Below are 22,911 nucleotides of genomic sequence, written 5' to 3'. Positions count from 1 at the left end.
TCTGGGGATGTACTGTATGGTGATTAACACAATATAATAAAATAAAATTAAAAAAAAAAAAAAAGAAAATGGAAAGGGCATTTTAAAGTGTGTGAGGACAGGAGACACCAGAGGCCAGGGTGAGGGCCGTGGTCAAGAACCCATTCAGAGCTAACTTGTTTTGATTTTTTCAAAGCTTGGGAAACAAACACCCACACACATGCACTGCTTCCTCCACTGAATGAAAAGGCAATAATCATCTATTGTAGAGAAAAATTTTAATTCATAAAGTATGAAAAAGAAAAGAAGCCAACTGTTTTCCTCCTTACGCCCCTCTACTCTCTCCTGCTTTCCTAGCTGGTTAGTCTTGAACCATTTCATTCACTACTTCTCTCCCACTGGGGACATCTGATGAACACCATGTGTCTAAAAGGTTTTCTTTTCATATTTGATATTTCAGAGAAATGTATTTATAGAATTTAACAAGAAAAGTCTTTTTATGCATGCATATGAAAAACACAGAAGAGAATACACAGACTGATGTTTTTAATTGTATCAGAAAGTCAGGATTATGTGTTTTTATCCAAACATACCTGTAATATTACATTACATTTGAAAAAATATTAAGTTAAAAAAAATTACCTTTTTGTCACGACTCCCAGTGAAGAAATACTTGCTATCGGGACTCCAATCACAAGACCAAATAATTCTACTGTGCACAGCAGTTACCTTGTTGGTGAAGGCGAAGAGGCTGAAAACTGGGTCTGAAAGAAACACCATACACACTACTCACAGGGCAGACAAAGCTGTTTTTATCTGGTAGAAATTTAGGCTTATGTGCAATATATATCACACCCTCTAGCAATCATTTTCTACATGCAGACTTTTGCAACAGACTAGGTTGCTGGCCCTCACCAGAAGGCTATGGGCATACAGTTACTTTTTCAGTAGGGAATGTTACTAGTTATGTTACTAGTCACTCTTTAGTGACTGGTGACAAACATCTTCCAGGCACTTAACTAAAAATTCAACTTATGCCCATGAAAGAAGCCTGAGCAATTTAACTTTACGCAGGATGTAGCCAGATTTACACATACAGAAAAAAGATTAATGTACTCAAATAATGAAAAAAAACCCAAATGAACGAAACCTTAAAAAACCTTTTCCTTGTAAGATTTCAGTGTAAGGTAACTTCTAGCCTTCATATGGACTACACCTAAAAAATAAAATTACTTATGAAGAGGGAAGAGGAATGTACCTATTAATCTATAATCCATAAGATACAATAGATTAATGGATGTATCATTAGTATCATATTAACTTTTTAAAAAGTAAAAGCTGCATGTTAGGAAATCACTAGTTGCAAAAGAAATCAGTCTGTTCTAACATGTACTGTTTAACATGCGTCGGTCTCTAAAATACCAGAAACTAAGAGACCAGGAACATCACACGATCAAACTGCAGGCAAGTTATACCAATGGAAAGATTAAAACAGAATTAATCAACATGAAGATATCTTAAACACTCTCTAGATTTTACCCAAAGAAACCTGGGGAATAGAAATAGGCCATGCTCCAACAACACAAAGGTTTTCCCCCCTTTTGTTTTTAATTTATGCCAGGCTCAGAGGAGAATGCAGGTGGGTGTTAATATCCTGCCCAGGGGTCACGGTATTCACAGATGCCTAAAATGCCCTTCCTAATTAACAAAGTGACAGGGGTAAGCCAAAAAAAGGTAAAAAGATAATGGTCTTTCTAATAAATTTCACAATTTAATTGTATCTTCATTATTACTGTCCCATAAAACCCTAGCTCAGAATATGGTACCCATTTAGTTTTATGCTGGCATTCTGTAACAATTCACAAAATCTACATTTTTAAGATTTCTATGTTTCTTTTAACTGAGATGTCTGAATACACGCCATCCTGACTATATAATCACAAGGAAGTCAACTCAAAGATCACTGCATTTAAATCTTACACGGAAGGTCAAGTCTTCCTCAGAACACAACTGTGAAAGACTTCACAACAGTGAGACTCTGGCCTTCACCCTGTTATTACTTCTAGTCCTCTTCACCCAGTAGCTCCACAAGGTAGATAAGATGGACATAAGTGTTTCACTAATAATCTTCCAACTGGAAGCTGTTTTACCTAACTCCGGTGAGACTGTGTCCTGCTTTTTCCACAGTGACCATGTTCGATCTCTGGAAACAGCTAGTAAGAACTTGTCATTAGGTGAGAAGGCCATCTGCGTGACAGTCAAACTGTGAAAAACTAAATTCTGCACCTGTTTCCAAGATGTAGTGTTCCAAAGAATGATGGCTGCATGTTCTTTCTTAGCTGCCTGGAGGACAGAGATGAAACAAGCAATTTAAGTAGAAATAAACTAGAAAAAAACTCACATTTTAAAAAATAACATATTGTTTCTGTGGGTATATTTTATGTATCTGTATAAAGGGGAAAAAAATTCTGAGGAGATACATACCACAAGCAGGTGTAATCCCCAGACAGAGGAAGACTGGGATTAGACTAAGTGACTCACCAGACATGGACACTGTCATCACAGTGTTTCAACGTTTTACAAGAATATGTTCGTAGGTTAATTTGTAATTAAGAGTTTAGAGACTTTCACTTTCAATCAATATAATGGAACAACAGGGACCAGACTGACTCTCTTGTATGAAATAACTAAAAAACCAAACATAATACCTGAAAATAATGGCACTCCAAAATATGAGATATTTGGCAACAAAGAACACTGATCTCTGAGAGACAAAATGAATTTGAGTAGGAAAAAAAAAAGAGGACCTCACTAAACTCTATGACAACTTCAAGCAGCCAAAGAGGTGTAACTTGAGTCCTCAAAAAGGATGAAAAGAAAAAATACTTAAAAAGATAATGGCCAAAAATTTTCCAAATTTGATAAAAACAATAAACAGACAGATCCAAGAAGTTCAGTAAAACCCAAGCAGAACAAACATTTAGGAAATTATATCAACAATAATCAAATTGTTTAAAAGCAGCAATAAGCATAAAATTGCAGTTGGAGGGGAAAAAACCCATCACCGCGAAACAAAAAATTATAGCAGACTCCCATAAGAAAAAATGCAAATAAAAAAAAATGGAGCTACATCTTTAACGTACTTAAAGGAAAACCAACAATTTTTTACCCACTACAAAAATCATTCAAAAATTAGGGAGAGAGAGATTCTGTCGGACAGGCAGAAATTCAAAAAAGTCATGACCAGCAGAAGTCCATTATTAGGAATGTTAAAGAATACCCTTTAGGCAAAAGAAAATGATATCCGCTGGAAAATATTTTATTTAAATAACAACAAGATCTTGTGGGATTTCTATGAAGAAGTAAAGTGTCAAACAATACCACAGAGTAGGGGGAAACAAAAGTATACTTCTGTGAAGTTCTTAAATCATACACGAAATAGTGCAACATTACTTGGAGGCAGACTGTGGCATATTACAGGTGTACAGTATGAAATGAAAGACAACCAATAAAATAACAGTGTTTGTATCTACTAGCCAAACAAAAGAAAGAAAATGGACTCATAAAAAGCAATCAGTCAATCCAAAATAAGTAAAATGAAACAAAGAAAGGAGGGATCAAATAGAAAGCAAATAGCAAGATGAAAGATTTAAATCCAAGCATATTATTATGTTAAATGTAAACAGTCTAATAAATACCCTGTTAAAATGGAAGATTATCAAAGTGAGTAAAAAAGCAAGACCCAACTGTAGGCTGCCTTTAAGAAACCCACTGGAAAACAAAAGGAAACAAATAGCTTAAGAGCACAAGGATGGAAAAAGATACATAATTCAAGCATTTCTCAAAAGAAAGCTGGAGTGGCTATATGAGCATTGGACAATGTAGATTTGAGCATAACATACTGCCAGAAATAAAAAGGACCTTTCCATAATGATAAACTAGTCAATCAAGAGAAGATAACAAATCATAAATGTTTTAACAGCAGAAATTCAAAATATACAAGGTAAAAACTGATTGAAATACAAGGATTAAAAGTCCACAATTATAGTCAGAGTTTTCAAAATGCTACTCTCGGTAAAACTGAAAGGATAAAGAAGACATGAACACTATCAACCAATCTGACGTAATTCATATTTTCAGAACACTCCACCCAACAGAAAAAGAATCCACATTCTTTTCTAGTGAACATGGAAATTTACCAAGATTAAATTTCAAAGGACTCAAATCATACTATGTTCTCTGACCACAATGAAATTAAATTAGAAATCAATATCAGAAAGATATTTGGAAAACACTCAGTATATGGAAACAAATAAATCTCAAAATAATCCATAGGTAAAAGACAAAATCAAAGGGAAATCAAAAAACATTTTTAGTTAAGTGAAAATGAATAAAACATATCAAAATTTACAGAATGTCTCAAAAATAATACTTAGACATTTATAGCACTCAACACCTATATTAGAAAGATCTAAAATCAACAGTCTCAGCTTTAACCTTATTAAACTAGAAACAGAAGAGGAAATAAAATCTAAGAAAAAATAAAGGGGTGCCTGGGTGGCTCAGTTAAGAATCTGCCTTCAGCTCAGGTCATGATACTGAGGTCCCTGGATTGGGTCCCATATAGGGCTCCTTGCTCAGGAGGGGCCCTGTTTCTCCTCCTCCCTTTGCCCTTCCCCCTCCTCCTGCTCTTTCTCACTCACTCTCTCTCAATTAAACAAATAAAATCTTAAAAAAAAAAACACCAAAAACAGCAAAACTCAATGAAGTGGAAACAAGAACAATAGCAGGGGAAAATAAACAAAACCAAAAAGCTTATTTGAAAATATTAGAAAAGGTTATTTGAAAATATTAAAAAAAAATTCATTTTCCTGATTAATTCTCAGAATGCTTCCTCACCAAAAAAAAAAAAAAAAAAAAATGCGGGGGGGGGGNATGCAGGGGAGGGTGTGAGGAGTGAGAAAGAAGACAAATTGCTGACTGCAGTTATAAGAAAGGTGACATCACCAGAGATTCTACCGATATTAAAAGAATCATAAGAGGGGTGCCTGGGTGGCTCAGTCAATTAAGTGTCTGCCTCTCGCTCAGGTCATGATCTCAGGGTCCTGGGATCAAGGCTCAGCGCAACAGCGAGCCTGCTTCTCCCTCTGCCTGCCCCTCTGCCTGCTTGTGCCCCCCTCTCTCTGTCAAATAAATAAATAAAATCTTAATAAATAAATAAATGAAGATCATAAGAGAGTATTATAAATAACTTCACATCAACAAGTTTGACAATTCAGGTAAAAGGGACAAATTTTCTGAAAAATACAAACTACCAAAGTGCACTCAAGAAAAACTGGATAACCTACACAGTCCTGTATCTATTAAAGACATTATATTTGTAGTTAAAAACCCTCCCACAGGGGCACCTGGGTGGCTCAGTCATTAAGCACCTGCCTTCGGCTCAGGGCGTGATTCCAGAGTCCTGGGATCGAGCCCCACATCAGGCTCCTCTGCTGAGAGCCTGCTTCTTCCTCTCCCACTCCCCCTGCCTGTGTTCCCTCTCTCGCTGGCTGTCTCTGTCAAATAAATAAATAAAATCTTAAAAAAAAAAAAAAAAACAACCCTCCCACAAAGAAAACTCCAGGATCAGTTGGCTTACTAGGGATTTTTCTCAAACACTTAAAAAAGAAATAATACAAATTCTACACAAACTCTTCCAGAAAATTGCAGAAGAGAAAAATATTTCTAAGAGGCTAGCATTACTCTGAAACCAAAACCAGATGAAGAAATTATAAAGAAAGTAAACTATACTGCAGTATCCATCATATACTCTATATAAAAATTTTGAATAAAATTTTAGGGGCACCTGGGTGGCATAGCGGTTAAGCGTCTGCCTTCGGCTCAGGGCGTGATCCCGGCGTTCTGGGATCGAGCCCCACATCAGGCTCCCTCCGCTATGAGCCTGCTTCTTCCTCTCCCGCTCCCCCTGCTTGTGTTCCCTCTCTCGCTGGCTGTCTCTCTCTGTCGAATAAATAAATAAAATCTTAAAAAAAAATTTTTTTTGAATAAAATTTTAGAAAAATGAGTCCAGTAGTATATAAAATGATAATGTATCACAACAAACAGGTAGGGTTTGGTTCCAGGAATGCAAAGTTGTTTTATTATTTAAGGTCAGTATAATTCACCATATTAGTAAACTAAAAGGAGAAAACTGTATGAAAATGTCAACAGATGAAGAAAAAAATATTTAGCAAAATCTATCATCCATTCCTGATAAAAGCTATCTGCAAACTAGAAATTGTAGGCAACCTGATAAAGAAGAATCACAAAAAATCTACAGCAAAGATCATCCGTAATGGACAAAGAAGGAATGTTCCTGAGGGAAGGAATAATGGCCAAGGATTTCTGCTATTACCACTTCTATCCAACATTAAGACATCCATATGGGAAAGGAAGAATAAAACTTTCTTTATTCATATGCAACGTAAGCATCTATATGGAAAATGCTACAGTATCTATAATAAATTTAACAAGAACTAATAAGTTTAGGAAGCTTGCAGGATATTAAGATCAATATACAAAAAGTAACTGTACTTCCACATGTAAGCAACGAACAGATATAAAATATACTAAATAAGGGTAAATTTGACAAAACTGTGTAAGACCTGACACTGAAAACTACAAAACATTCCTAGCAATATTAAGATGTTAACACTGGTGGAAACTAAGTGAGAGGTATTCTATGTATCATCTCTGCAACATTTTGTTAAATCTATCATCATTCTAAAATAAAATGTTTACTTAAAACAAAAAATCATTCTTAAGAAATTAAAGACCTAAATGAGAGATATACTGCATTTGTGTGTCAAAAGACCCAGTATTGTTAAAATTTTCCCCAAATTGATCTATAGATTCAATGCAATGCCCATCAAAATTCTAGTAGGTATTTTTGTGAAACTGTCAAGCTGATTCTAAAATTTATATAGAAAAGTAAAGAACCTAGACTAGCCAAAATAACTTTGAAAAGTAAGAAGAGCTTTGATTCCTCATTTCAAGACATATGACAAAAAGCTATAGCTATTAAGAGAATGTGGTATTGGCATCAACATTAAGAAAAAAAGATGAATGGAAGAAAATAAAAGTCGAGAAATAGACCCATACATACATGGACACCTGATTTTTGGTAAAGGTGCAACAGGCAGTAGGTATAGTCTTTTCAACAAATAATGATGGAACAGTTGGATACCACATGCAAGAAAACCACCTTTAACCAATATTCCAGGCCAAATGCAAGAATTAATTAAAGATGTATCACAGGTCTAAACATAAACCCTAACATTTATAAAACTCCTAGAAAAAAATGTAGCAGATCTTTGTGATCTTGAGTTAGGCAAAGATTTCTTAGATATTACACAAAAAGCATAACCCAATATAGAAAAAAATTGGTAAGTTAGGCTTCACCAAAACATACAACTTCTGTTCTTTGAAAAACACTGTTAGGAAAATGAAGACAAGTCACTGGGAATACTTACCTAAATAGCATTTATCTGATAATTGTATCCAGTGTATATTAAGAACTCTTCCAAATTCAGTAGTAAGAAAACAATGCAATAAAGAAAAAGCCAAAAGATTTGAAGACACTTCATCAAAGAAGAGATACAGATGGAAAATTAGCACACGAAAAGATGCTCAACATCACTGGTCATTAGGAAAATGAAAATTACAACCTCAATGAGATGTTACACACCAAACAGAATGGTTAAAAAGATTGACCATAACTTACAAAGTGTTGATGAGGGTGTGGAGCAATAGGAACTCCCACTGCTAGTGGGCCTGTAAAATGGTATAATCACTTTGGAAAATAGCTTGGCAGTTTCTTAAAACTTTAAATATACATCTAGGGATGCCTGGGTGGCTCAGTCGGTTAAGCATCCGACTCTTGATTTTGGCTCAGGTCATGCTCTCAGAGTCCTGGAATCAAGTGCCACATTGGGCTTGGTGTTCAGTGCAGAGTGCACTTGTCCCTCTCCCTCTGCTCCTCCCCCAGCTTGTGCTGGCTCCCCCCACCCTAAAATAAATAAACAAATTTTTTAATAAATAAATAAACATACATCTAGCAATTCTACTCGCAGTTATTCATTCAACAGAAACGAAAGCATATATCCGTATACAGACTTGTATACAAATATTCACAACTGCTTTATAAGTTAAAGCCAAAAGCTGGAAACTCCAATGTCCATTAATAAGTGAATACATCAGGGGCACCTGGGTGGCTCAGTGGGTTTAAGCATCTGCCTTCAGTCAGGTCATGATCTCAGGGTCCTGGGATCAAACCCCGCTTTGGGCTCCCTGCTCAGCGGGGAGTTTGCTTCTCCCTCTGGCCCTGCCCCCGTTTGTGCGTTCTCTCTCAAATAAATAAAATCTTTAAAAAAAAAATAAGTGAACAGATGAACAAATTGTAATGTACCTGTAAAAGGGAAAACTACTCAACAATAAAAAAGAATAAACTGCTCACACATGCAACAGCACAGATGAATCCCAAACTCTTGTACTGAATGAAAGAAGCCAGTCCACAAAAAAGAAAAAAGGGGAGCATACTGTATGATTCCATTTATATAAATTTTAGAAGATGTACAGTACTCTATCATGATAGAAAGCAGATTAGTGGTTTCCTAGGGATGGGGCAGGAGAAGGTAAGAAGGGACAAGAAAGAGGACTTATCAAGGGGCAGAGGAAATTTCTGGGATTGATGACTATGTTCATTATCTTAATTGTGGTCATGATTTCATAGGTATAAACAAACATATGTCAAAACTTATCAGAGCACCTGGGTGGTGTAGTCGTTAAGCGTCTGCCTTCGGCTCAGGGCGCGATCCCAGCGTTCTGGGATCGAGCCCCACATCAGGCTCTTCTCCTAGGAGCCTGTTTCTTCCTCTCCCACTCCCCCTACTTGTGTTCCCTCTCTCACTGGCTGTCTCTGTCAAATAAATAAATAAAATCTTTAAAAAAAAAAAACTTATCAAACTGTTCACTTTCAACATGTAACTTATGGTATGCTAATAATACCTAAATAGAGTTGTTAAAAATGTTAGTTTCGGGAACCTGGATGGTGCAATTGGTTAAGCGTCTGCCTTCAGCTCAGCTCACGATTCTGGGGCCCTGGGATCGAGCCCCACATCGGGCTCCCTGCTAGGCAAAGAGCCTGCTTCTCTCTCTCCCTCTGCCACTCCCCTTGCTTGTGCTCTCTCTCTTTCTTGCAAATTAATAAATAAAATCTTTTAAAAAATGTTAGTTTCAAAGGAAGGTACATCCAATCATTTGCTTTACCAATCAAAACCAAATGTGTGGCTGGCATCCCCCATTCAAGAAACCCAGCTAGCTTCCGGTAAACCTTCAGATTTAAACTTTCCAAGCCACACCTCTTTTCTACTGTTTATTAAGATACAAAATATACAGAAAAAGTATACAAATAACAATAAGAAAGCTGCATACATTTGCTATGAGCAAGCCCACGTGAAAAGGAAAAATAACCAATTATATGACTGACTGCCCAAAGCTAAAAACAAAATAGCTGCCCAGTAGAAGCATGGCTATTCCTGCTACTATGCTCCATTCTTTACACAAGCCCCTGTAACAAAAGGAAGTAGTCTCAGTACCAACCTCACAGAGGGGACAACAAGCAAAGGACGTGAGACAGGAGGGGCACAGCAATATTTCTTATGATGCCTCTCAATGCAGGCAGTGGCAAGAAGCCACAGCAAAAGCAGGGACAGAGGGGCCCAACCATATAGGGAGCTCGCATCATCAGCTTAAAACGAATAAATAAATTCTAGAAAATGTAGAGAAATATATGGGTCTCAGGCCTTTCAGTCAATCCTCCATACATATTCACTCCAAAGAATATGAATAAATACGGAATTGTGAGTTGGAGATCACTCTCCCAGGCAAAAGCTTGAAGAGCACTATTCCGCAATGCCACGTGCTAGTAAGCCAGCCACCACCGCGCCTCACCCCGGCACGGTCTGAGGGACTCCATTCACTCCGGTCAGTACCAGTCTGTCCCTGGACAAACTGTCAGATGGAGGGGAGTGCACTCTGGGTTTCACCCTCTCACTCCCGTGTCTTCAGAACTCCCAATTATTTCAATTTATTTATCGCATTTTTAGGTCACTGAAAAATATCTGATTAAATAAATCAGGCACCAAGTTGTTTCAACTTGGTTGTTCCAAACCAAGTTTAGGAACAAAAGTGTGTGCTGAAACATTTAAAATCCAACTGCAGGCTTTTTACTTTTTATTTATTTTTATTTTTAAGTAAGCTCTACACCCAACGTGGGGCTTGAACTCACAATCCTGAGATCAAGAGCCACAGGTTCTACTGACTCAGCCAGCCAGGCACCCAACTGCAAGCTTTTAAGGGATAGAAGGGAAATGAAACTGAGAAAGCAAGATTCAGAAAAAAACAGGCCCAGTGGCCTTTCACAGAGCGTTCTGCCTCTATCACCACAACTTGCAAGAGCCTGAGGACTCAAATAACATGTGAACAAATAGAATGAAAAAGTAAAATTCCCTACCTTACATGCTGAGGCAAGCAGAGCCTTTGAATTGCTACAAGCAACACAAAATATTTCATAACCATGTCCATATCTAAAATTTAAAAAGAAAAAAAATGTATGACCCCTATATTAGTATATATACCTATTCTCATGCTGCAAAGTTTTCAAAATGTGAAAAAAACATCAGTCTCTCTAATATACAATTCTTTTAGGGATGCTACATTTTTGTGTAGACAAACATTTAGGGAAAAAACAGAGACTGGGGAAAATGCCAGCTTCCTAAAGGTGATATAACTTATTCAAACAATTAGATAAAAATATAAGTTTTCACCCCCAGCCAGCCAGTACAACAAACAAATCCAGGAAAGGTTTTGATAGAGAACCACAAAAGGGAAAAAATAAAAACAAACAACAGAATAATAAATATTAGAAGTCCTTTTAAAAAAGGAAAAGAAATATAATGTTATATCTCCCTATTTTAAAAATGAAGACCAATAAATAAATCCAGTAAATAGAATACATAGTAATATAAAAATCTATGTGAAGTTTAATTCTTGCCCCTTAGGAAGGCCACTGAAGATTTTTAGATGAGGGGGGGGACAGTATAGGTGAAAGGAAAGCAAAGGAGAAAATCAAATTGTGGGGAGAAAAAAAAAAAACCCAAGTTATGACAGAATCAGATCAAAGAGCTTAGCACAGTTTAACTTACAGTTTTTGAACTTCAGGCCACAGAGTATTCTGCAGAAGATGGTCCTCAGTGGGCGGTTCTGCAATACACGTAGAGCACTGCGGTTCGTTTTTCTATTTTCATGCAAGTAAGTGAATTCTATAGCACTTACGTAGGTCAACGTAACAGGTACCATACTATATGTACTAATGACTCTATTGAACCCCCTTTGTACCATTTCTTACCAGTAAGTATGGAGGGGTGAAAGGCCACTGGCTGATAATCGAAACTAGTACCAGTTAATAGTTCTTCTTCATTAGAAGGCTGAGAAGCTATATCTCCTAGTTTAAAAGAAACACACCAACATCATGAATTAGTCCCCATATTTTTATGTCCTATACACGTCCCAATATTCAGACCATCAGAAAGCAGTGGCACCTCAAAGAACTGATTGTACTTCAAAGATGCATCAGTGTGATTCCAAAGCCATGGGTATATCCACTACTCCACTATTTTGCAATTGTGCCTCTTGAAGCACCAGTCAATTCCAGAAAGATTCTTTCCTTTTTCTTTGACCTAACAGTTCCCAAACTTAAAACAATCAGACAAGTTCTTCAGCTAGCCATATTAGCACGTGTGGTGGCAGCGCTCCGTGAAACACACTTTGTGAAGGCTGCACCTATTTCAGGGTCTGCGTACGGACAGAGCACTTAGCATGAAATGTCTGATGCAGAAAGCAGATGCATGTATCGTGATTTAAAAAAAAATCAGGGGCTTTTAGGTGGCAGAGTCCATTAAGTGGCCAACTCTTGGTATTGGCTCAGGTTGTGGGGAATCGAGCCGCGCTTCGGGCTCTGCACTCAGCAAGGAGTCCGCTTGAGATTCTCTCCCCCTGTCTCTGCTCCTCCCCCCTTCTCTAAATACATAAATCTTTAAAAAAATTATTTAAAACCTCAGTAATGAACATGAGGTACATGTTACCCAAGTGTGTAACTAGGTTTTAAATACCACTATGGGTTCAAAACTTTTGGACACAAAGCCTTACCCTGAAAGACAGCTTTATTTGATAACCCCAAAGCAGGGACAGTAGCTCCTTCTGGAAGATCACCATCTTGCTGGAATAAAAAGTATGATACATGTTTTAAACACTAAAAGTTACTATTACCTCAGGCACACAAAATGTCATCCTCATAAATGCAGAGGAACAATTTAAAGACCACATTGTGTGGGTATCTGCCCACACTTCCATTTTCTTTTAAACCAACAGATGGAATGTTCTCCAAAGACAGGCTGCAGTTAGCCCTCAACCCTCTACACCCAACCCATAAAGTCGAGTATTTTCTCATCCATGAGCTCGTCAAACCATAACAGCTCAGTGAGTTTCAGAGTCTGACAAAAGTGTACTCGTTTGGTTTCTAGCAAAAAGTGGGCTGAAAATGGCATGCCTGGGGCTCTACTTCCAAGAGTCTCCCAAGCACATCCCTACTGATGCTCGTGCAAACATCACTGTTTTCCTAAAAAGGCACACAGTATTTTCATTACACATATTTAAACAACTCAGTATTTAAAAAAAATTTTACAGAGTCCCATTTGAAGTGCCAATAATCTTATACCCTGCAATTTATACCAATCAAATTATCTCATAAAAAACTATACGCTAACCATCAAAACTGGCACGTGTCCATACGCTAAGAGCATTTCTCACAATTTAGACTTTAATACAGGGGCTGGAACTCAACACAAACATGAGCAATGGGAATTTAAGCCATCATCAAGAATAGCTACCCAGGACATAAGAGACTGCATGTTTTATCTCAGAAACCAAGAAAAACAAACCAGCATGGAAAAGAGCAGCAAGAAGCATTCCTACAAACCTATCCACACATTCAGAATGGGAACAAAACCCAAAACACGGCAAGAGGCTTTCCAGTCTAGGCAATTTCTGTATCTTAGGACACAGAGTTGAGTGTATACCTGAACTAAGGCTCTCATGGAATCCTAAAACCACATTTCAATCCCTAGAACTGAGAGATCCTGAAACCAACTGCCTTTCCACCCCCGTAGCTCTATATAATAATCCCAATGAAGACTTCCCTTTTGATCTCATTCCCACTATTATGATTAGAAACAAGCAGAACAGAATCTTAGATATTCTTCACATAATCAAGAAAGCCTGTGTCATGAGGTGCTCAGTATATGCTCAAGGAAATTTAGCTGGGAATTTTATTTCAGATGACTCACTTTCTTCACCAGTCTTAACCCAGGCCTGCCTTCAGGGTCTCCAGGCTCAAAGGCATCCTGTTCTCACATAATACTCTCCACCCAAAGTACTTTTCAGGACTTTGTTTTGGGACCCTCCAACAGGGCCCCCTAGTCGAAATGGTGCCTGCCTCCCAAGGTCCTCCAGCACTTGACTTTCTCCATTCTCTCCATTTCCGTGGATATCCTACCCTTCTACCCTGCTGCTCGCTCACTCTCTCCTTCCTCCTGCCTATCAAGTGTACTTATCCTTTCCAACCTCAGAACCAAATTTGTGACCCATCTCTAAGTACAGTAAACCACCATATGATACTCACACTTCTGTATAACACAACTATCTTCCTAATTTCCCTTCCTTCAAAACTAGCTACTTTACAATTTTCATAACTTACATATTTTTATAAGCAGCTCAAATCTTCTGTAAAAGAGAATATAAACATTAAAATAAACTTACCTTTCAAAACCCAAATTAAGTCCCATTAAACATTTTCTCTTTACCTTACCTTACAGTATACTTCTTCCTTCTATGAATAATTTACTTTAGCCACCAAAAAAAAAAAAAATCACTGGTCTCATCTAGTAATTCCAGGTACTTCTGTTCCACTGCTCCCTACCCCTAACCTACAGCTACAGGGAAATCTCCTTGAAAATATGACCTATCTAGAGGCACCTGGGTTGTTCAGTAGATTAAGCGTCTGCCTTCGGCTCAAGTCATGATCCCAGGGTCCTGGGATTGAGCCCCATGTCTGCCTTCCTGCTCAGCGAGGAGCCTGCCTCTCCCTCTGCCTGCCACTTGCCCTGTTTGTGCTCACTCTCTCTCTCAAATAAATAAATCTTACAAAAAATTTTTTTTAAAAAGGAAATATGACTTATCTATTATATTAGTTAGTACCTATCAATGTGATGATACATAGTATTCCTGCCTTGATTTAACACTGAAATTCTTTACAATGTTTTAGGCTACTTTTTAAAGAAATTTCTGGTTTTAACGCTTAAATTATTACATGCCACAATGTGCACTGAAGTTTGTCAAGCCAATAATAACATAATTTGACTTCCTTTCTACCCATGAGCTCCATTTAAGCAAGATTTTGCATAAAGCAAAAAGTTTTTAAAATGAAGTGCATGACTTTTTTAAATGACGTACATGAATTTAGTTGAAACATTTAAAGGAATACTCACATTACAAAGCACAAGATTCAGTGACTGGCCCGTAATGGCACAAAAATTTTCCACAAAATTTCGAGGTGCAGAAAATACTCGAAGAACTTTTTCATCTGCTCCAGATACAAACTGAAACCGACTAATCATTGCCAAACATTTCAGGTCATATCCATGTATCTGAGGCCTGGCAATTTCATGCCAAGTCACCTGGTATTAAAATAGGATAAACAAAAATGATGTTTCAAAAACCAAATTCTTCTCAACAAGAAAATATCAGATGCAAAATCATTTAGTATGCAACAGAAATATAGCCACAGAGCAGATTCATTCATTTTGCTTACTGATAATTCAACCCTTTTTGTTACTAAGTAGTATTCCCTTGTATAGCTATGTGTGTGTATATAAATATGTGTGTGTGTGTATGTATATACATACGCATATGTAAGCTTGTTGATCCATTCACATACTGATAGACATTTAGGTTGTTTCTAGTTTTTGTCTTTTACTGAAAAAGCAGTTGTGAACATTTCTGTACAAGTCATTGCATGGACACGGGCTTCTATTTTTCTTGAGTAAATACTACCCATAAGTAAAATGGCTGGATATCATAGATGCATATTAAATTTTTAAGAAACTGCCAAACCATTTCCCAAAGAGGTTATACATTTCACAATCCCACCAGCAGCGTACAAGAGTGCCAGCTGCCTGCTCCCTCACCAACACTTGGTACAGTCTTTCACTTTAATCATTCTGATAGGTGTATAATGGTATCTCATGTGGCTTTATTTTGCATTTCCCTGATGACTAATGGGGTTGAGAATCTCTTCCTGACCTTATTTCCTTATATCTTCTTTGGATAAGTACCTCTTCAAATTTTCTACCCATTTTTTACAGGATTGTTTGTTTTCCTCTTACTGAGTTCTGAGACGTTCTTTATAAACCCTGGATATCAATCCCTTACCAGAGATGTGCTTGGTAAATACTTTCTCCCAGTTTGTGACTTGTCTTCTCATTTTCCTGACAGTGTCTTTCAAGGAGCAGAAATTTTACTTTTTGGTGAAGTCTAATTTATCCATTTTTTAATGGATGATTAATAAACAACAGCTGAGCCATACCATTAACAAATCATAAAGAGTCACAGAAAAGCACTGCAAATCATTTGCTTTATTTTTTAATGGACGCTAGTGTTGCTCCCAATGTCCTCAACTTTATCATTTGAAGCTACCACTGTACTGAAGTATGGCAGGTTTCACTCATTTTCAAGGACTGACCCACAGTAAGTTTCAAGTTCTTTTGTCAGAAATTGAAGCTGAGTACACAGGCTTTCTCTACCACATAGCACAGTTAAATGGCTTGCCAGTGGTAAAGTTCGGTTGCAATTTTTTGAGCTCAGGGCCAAGACTGAAAAGTTTACTGAACAAAAACTGTCCTTAATCACTACTACCTAATACTGTATGACTTTAGAAATTAGATTTTACTGCAGACTTGACAGTGTTTCTTAATGAATTAAACCTAAAATTACAAGGGATAAGTGAACTTTTATATAGAATGGAAATAAATACATTTTGAAAACAACTAATAATTAAGCTGAATTGTAAAGAGTATATGTATGTTTTGTTTCAGTTTTTAAGAAAATCCTGAACCGTTTTCCTGACTGCTGTGTCAACTTTGCACTCCTACCAGCAACATATGAAGGCTCCGCCCGCTCGGCATCCCTACTGCCGCCCCCTGCTGTCAGTACGTCTCACTTCAGCCCTTCTACAGTGTGCAGAGGTACCGTGACACATTTTTCACTTGTGTTTCCGTAGCGGCTAACAATGTTGCCCCACTTTTCATGTGCTCAAGGATGTTTTTTAAAGTGCATCAGTCAAGTAGGAAGACATTTTACCTGGGATTGGTCTTTTCTCTTCCACGGAGCAAACAGTCGAGTTGTCTGGTCAGTACCAACAGTGATGATAAACTCTCCTTCTGGATCCCACATTAGGTCTTGGACACCATCAAAGTGTCCTGAAATAACAATCTCTGGGGTCCACTCTCTCTGCAATGAAAGTACTAATGACACATCAAAATAATCAGAGATCACTACTACCCAGAATCAAGTCTGATCATGATAATGCCTTCCACCCTCAGGGCTAATGATGGAAAAGACTGATGCCCCCAAGCAACGTAGAAAGCTAAAAAAACAAGACAGGACCTTAAAATAATAGGGTCCTAAAATTAAAGGGTGGGTTTTCTAATCAAGCACGTTTGAACTTAAACATTCAAATATGTGTTGCATCCTTTGAAGCAGTAACCCTGGGAAATTCCCCTCCGTTCAGCATTTACTGAATGCCTCCTAGAAGCCAAACACTATTTAACTTTTCTCTGCCTCAGAGAACTCTTCTGTAAAAGAGTTACCAAGCTTGTACGGTTGTTATGAGAATTAAATGAATTTATATTTGTAAAGCACCCAGAACAATGCCGGCACATACCAGGTATTATATATTTTTCTGTTAAACTACATAACAGAGTATAATGTAAAATGAGTCAGTAGATTCTGAGTATGTGCCTAATTGGCTTTTTTTTTTTTTTAAGATTTATTTAGATTTATTTAGAGAGAGGGAGAAAAAGAGGGAGAGAGAGAGACAGCAGGAGGGGGAAAGGAAGAGGGAGAAAGAATCTCAAGCAGACTCCACTCTGAGCACAGAGCATCATGACCTGAACCGAAACCAAGAGTTAGATGCTTAACCAGCTGTGCCACAATGGCTTCCTTTATCAAGTACAATGAGCTGCAGGTGTAGAGAACAGAGGCTGAATCAAACCTAGCTGGCTCACCTGAGGGAGCCTATACCAGCAACCATGTGAACAAATAAAGACAATAAAATACAGAAAATGTCGTATGTCTCATCCACACAGCACAGCTGATGGTTTTGAACAACCTCAAGTAGTGGTAAAATGATCTTTTTTTTTTTTTTTAAAGATTTTATTTATTTGTTAAAGAGAGAGCAAGCGAGAGAGAGCACAAGCAGGGGGAGCGGCAGGCAGGAGGAGAAGCAGGCTCCCCACCGAGCAAGGAGCCCAATGTGGAACTTGATCCCAGTCCTGATATCATGACCTGAGCCAAAGGCAGACACTTAACCGACTGAGCCACCCAGGCGCCCTAAAACAATCTTTAGAGTAAAATTAAACTTGTATAAATAGCTAAAAGGTCACTCAAAGCCAAGTATGATGAATACAATCAGTGATTAAGCTAAGCTATATTATTTTCTAGTCAAAAAAATTAAAAGGTTGTGACTAAGAAGTGACATAATTCTTCTGCGACATAAAAATTGATTCTGAAGTTAGCACTAATAGGAGTTTCCAAAAAATTCTGAACAAAGGGCAGCACTTTTGGACTATCAGTACAGTTTTCCACTGTAACAGTCCTAAAGTACAGTCTTTGTTTTTAAAATCAGCCTCAATTATAACAAATGTGCCACTCTGGTGTGGGAGGCTATGCATGTGCAGGGGCAGAGGGTATATGGGAACTCTCTGTACCTTCTGCTCAATTTTTTTGTGAACCTAAAACTTCTTTAAAAAATAAAGTCTATTTTTTTAAAAAGTCACCTTAAATACTTGGTAAACAGCTATTATAAATCTGAAGTCAAATCATAAGTACAATTCCTTGAATTCTGTCTTCCAGTTTGAGTTGCTTTTTACTTATCTGATGTTTTTTTTCCATGAAGGCCCTCAAAAACTAAAGCTGTCGGGACTCCTGGGTGGCTCAGTCATTAAGCGTCTGCCTTCAGCTCAGGGCGTGATCCTGCTGTTCCAGGATCGAGCCCCACGTCAGGCTCTTCCCCTGGGAGCCTGCTTCTTCCTCTCCCACTCCCCCTGCTTGTGTTCCCTCTCTCACTGGCTGTCTCTCTCTCTGTCGAATGAATAAATAAAATCTTTAAAAAAAAAAAAACTAAAGCTGAAATATGGCTTAAAGGAGCTCTGAGTTAAAAACAATGTTTATCCTAAAAAATATCTTATTTCAAAGTGTCTTAGGGGCACCTGGGTGGCTCAGTCGGTTAAGCATCCTCCAACTCTTTTTTTTTTTCATTAGAAATTTATTTATTTTTTTTAATGATTTTTTTTTTAATTATATTATGTTGGTCACCATACAGTACATCCCCGGATTCCGAAGGCATCCTCCAACTCTTGATTTTGGCTCAGGTCATGATCTCTGCGTGTTGGGATTGAGCCCCACATCAGGCTTCACGCTCAGCGAGGAGTGTGCCTGGTATTTTCTCCCTCTCCCTCTGTCCCTCATCCACCTATGCACACCTGCACACTCCCTCTCAAATAAATTTAAAAACCTTAAAAAAAAAGTGCCTTAGCTGATGAGTCCCTGGCTCATTTCATAGTAGAAACAATTCTTCTATTTTTTGTGTGTGTATACAGTTGACACACAATGTTACATTAGTTTCAGGGGTACAACATGGTGATTCAACATATCTATACATTATGCTATGCTCCCACCGGTGTAGCTACCATAAACACTATTAAAATACCATTGACTATATTCCCTCTGCTGTACCTTTTACTCCCATGACTTACTCATTCCGTAACTGGAAGCCTGTACCTCCCACCCTCTTCACGTACTTGGCCCAACCCCCACCCCCCTTTCTCCTCTGGCAACGATCAGTTTGTTCTCCGTATACATAGGTCTGATTCCATACTAGTAGAAATAATCTTGAAAGTCAACTCCAATAAGAGAAAATCATTCCATGCGTCGAGAAGTCAAATCCTCATATATGATACAACTATTACAAAGCCCACCAACTAAAGGTTATGCAAATCCATGAGCATTTACTTTACTCAGAATCTACTGACTCACATTTCACTCAATGCTCTTACTTCTTTCATTTATTATTACCTGATTTAAAATATATTAATATGCTATCCCTCCCATAAGTGCCATGCCTAGGTTTTCATACTGTACAAATACAAACTCATTGAAGCATCACAGAAACCCTATAAGTAGGTGCTATTTCTAGCCACATTTCACAGAGGAGGAACCTGAGACAGGTTAGGCAATGTCCTCGAGGACACAGAGCTAGTAAATGCTGGCGCCGGGGTCTGAACCCAGGCTGCCTCGCTCCAAGGCCTGTGCTCTTAGCTGCTGTTCCTGCAATGTTGTATCCCCACATCCAAAGAAGCAGATCAAAAGCAAATTAGAAAGTAAGAGATGGAATAATGTGGAGGCAGCTACATGACTAGAGAAAGATTACCTCTCTTTGATAACAGACTAACAACTATAAAAAAAGATGTAAAAGAACCCGGTACTTAGAGGACCATTTAAAATTACACTTATCAACAGCCCTGAGAACATTAATATATTCCCTCACAAAATAACAGGTGGTCCTGTTGCCCTGTTGTCAATTGGACCCAACTGTCCAAGGAAAGACCAAAGCATGCTATCTTCTTTAAGAACCCAGAGAAGTTAAACATTTTAGGAAATACTCCCATCAAAAAATTTACGGAACTTAAAGGCAGAGCTTAAAAAGTATATAGCTTAAAGTTCACTTTTGTAGAAAGTTTACTTATGTGCAAATTTCAAACCCTCAACAATGCTGGACAAATGAATACTTTTAGTCTTAGAAAAGCATAAGTTACTTACTTAGCATAACTGTAGTGTAATGTCTATAGTAAGAAGTGATGTCATTAGAACTTAAACACCTCTACTATGTTTCTGGAGAGTACTATAAGTATGTAACATAGTTTACCTAGGTTTCATTTCACTCTATTTAATTACAAATGCTTTACTTAAAAACACTTTTCTTACTGGGTTCGCTGCATTCTGTTTCCAAAGGTGCAATGCTCCATGGAAAGCATGAGCGATGATCATGGAGCCATCTTCATTGAACTGGCAATCATAAAATCCCAGAGTATTTCCACCTACTTCACCTACTCGAACCTTTGCAATAACAGAAAATAATTCACAATCAGTATTCCACACTTGTCACAGCAGAAATCAGAGCGTCCAGAGATTATGATGTTCCCTCTTACTTCGGGTACATAAAGAGTAAACATCTGCAGCTCCAGGAATATAGACTTGGAGGTTAAATATTGTTTATTAAACCCAATTTTCTGTTCCTTCAATATTCACATTTTTACCTGTTCTAGCCAAACTCCTGACTCTTCATCTGGAGCCCAGAGGATCATGGTTTTATCCATGGAGGCGGACAATAATCTCATTGGCTGCTGAAGAACACCATCTGAAGAATAAAAGCTAATGTCTTAAAGTGACCAACAAGCATGACGTTGGTAGATCAGCAGGAAAACACGACATAGGTACTGCAAGAACACTCACTTGCAGCATTAGCAAAATTTCTGGAAACACACGGAAGTCTACCATTAGAAGAACAGGTGAACAAGTTGTGGTATATTTAGACAATGGAATATTATACTTCAATGAAAATAAATTAGAGCTACATGAATCAACATGGATACATCTCCAAAACATGTTAAGCTGAAAAGGCAAGTTATAAGACGAGAATACACACTGATATCAAGTTTTAACAACTGTAAAGCAATACTGTTTGTGGCTACATAAATGTGTAGCAGAAGTATAAAATCACTCATGGGAATGATACGCAGTGAATTCAGTCCCGTAGTTGCCATAGAAGAATGGAGGGGAAAGGGTTCAGCAAAGAATATACACAGGGGTCCCTCAATAACAATAATATCTTTTTTTTCAAACTGCAATAAATATGGCATAATATCAACAACAGCTGAATGGTGATTACCTGTGTATTCATTATTGGTATTTCCTACTCTTGCCCAGGGGAAGGGGCTAGGGGAAGAATGTGAGGCTTGTGCCTTGTTCAGCTCTACACCACAGCACCAGCTTCAGCAGGCAACCATCACACCATAAATGGAGATTAAGGGCAAAAGAAGGAGGGAGAAAGTCTTTTTTTCATAAATGTTGTGTCTCAGTAATACGCCAACTTTCTATTTCCAGGGGCAAAAGTTCCAGTAAAGTTGAAGTTGGCTTACAAGTCAGTTTCTCTTAAATCCCATAATGACTAGATGAAAACTTTAAAAGGGAGTTAAAAGGGGTGTGGTGGTTTCAGCATCACAGCAGCGATCACACTTTTCCTACTCAGGAGTGCAAGTTTCAATGGAACTGGGTGTCCAGCAGAACACGTCAGCAGCTGCAGTATTAAACTTTGCCAACTTAATGTCTTGTAGTTGAGATTTTTCTTTATTTTTTAACTGGTTTTTTTTTTTAAGATTTTATTTTAAGTAATCTCTACACTCAACATGGGGCCCAAATTTACAACCCCGAGATCAAGCGCTGCGTGCTCTACTGACTGAGCCAGCCAGGCGCCCCTATTTGAGATCTTTAATCAAACTAAAAAGAAACCCTCCACTTCATTTGGTCAGCTTAAAATTCTAAACATGAGATTTAAATGAAATGAGGGATATGTGTGTATTTTTTTTTCCTACCTTTGTAGAATGAAGGCTGCCAGTGAACTGCATTTACCCAGTTCTCATGACCAGCCAGCACAGTCTCCAGAGTAACTGCACACGCTATCTTAGTACCTGTAACAGAAACAATGACATTTTCTTTTCTCAAAGCTCTTCTAGAAAGAATTTTCATAACCAAGTTGTACAATTACATACCCCCCTTCAAAAATCAGAACTTGATTTAGATTCAACAAAAAAATAAATTTCACTAATTTAATCCATTCAAAATCACGGAGAAAAAAGTTCTAAGATATGTAAGTTTTTCTCTCAATTTTTCTCTATCTAGTCGTAAATAGGAATATATTCAATTTTTAAAGTTTTCTGGAGCTACTGTTATATTCCAATTAAAAAGCAAAACCAGACATGTCAGCCTCCTGGCTATCCACACTCATCATCAACATGCAATAGCCTAAATACCATTTTTTTAAAAACTTAAGATAAATGCAGAAAGAGAGGAGGTCAAATCAGTATTGTAACCTTTCAAATAAAATAATAAAAATGTCACAAAAATTTCATATTTGGGAATAGCTAGCTACTCGTAACATGCTGGTTAAGGATTTCTTGGTTCTCCCCATAAAACTACGTTACCAAAATCTCAACTCTAATGGGCTTTAAAACCAATTACAGTAATAAGAAGAGTATTCCTAGGTGAACAATGCTCACTGAGGGCTAACTTTATAATTTAGTTGAACACTCAAAAAATATTTCCTTCAAATACAACATTCCAGCAGGATCTATCACGCAGCGGTACCGTTCTGATTCCAGACAGTAAGAAAATCAGATTTACATATACCACTCAAGTGCAGCACTTTGGCTTGTCTCTTAT

At 37.7% G+C, this 22,911-nt stretch overlaps 1 protein-coding gene across 1 annotated transcript in view; it reads right to left on the bottom strand.

Moving 5' to 3' along the window:
* Positions 1-22,911, bottom strand: part of ELP2 (elongator acetyltransferase complex subunit 2) — a 43,935-nt gene that overhangs the window by 7,017 nt on the left and 14,007 nt on the right. The window contains exons 9-19 of the mRNA XM_002924667.4: positions 22,065-22,160; positions 20,730-20,830; positions 20,398-20,529; positions 16,495-16,644; positions 14,625-14,813; positions 12,229-12,298; positions 11,429-11,524; positions 11,226-11,283; positions 10,535-10,607; positions 2,130-2,322; positions 622-743 (exon numbers count right to left, since the gene is read on the bottom strand). Of these exons, the coding sequence (XP_002924713.1) occupies positions 622-743; positions 2,130-2,322; positions 10,535-10,607; positions 11,226-11,283; positions 11,429-11,524; positions 12,229-12,298; positions 14,625-14,813; positions 16,495-16,644; positions 20,398-20,529; positions 20,730-20,830; positions 22,065-22,160 (1,280 nt within the window). The remainder of the gene's footprint in view (positions 1-621; positions 744-2,129; positions 2,323-10,534; positions 10,608-11,225; positions 11,284-11,428; positions 11,525-12,228; positions 12,299-14,624; positions 14,814-16,494; positions 16,645-20,397; positions 20,530-20,729; positions 20,831-22,064; positions 22,161-22,911) is intronic.

The sequence above is a fragment of the Ailuropoda melanoleuca genome, chromosome 14 (genome assembly GCF_002007445.2).
Source record: "Ailuropoda melanoleuca isolate Jingjing chromosome 14, ASM200744v2, whole genome shotgun sequence".
In the NCBI taxonomy this organism is placed as follows: domain Eukaryota; kingdom Metazoa; phylum Chordata; class Mammalia; order Carnivora; family Ursidae; genus Ailuropoda; species Ailuropoda melanoleuca.
This window is presented reverse-complemented; position numbering and strand designations above follow the sequence as displayed.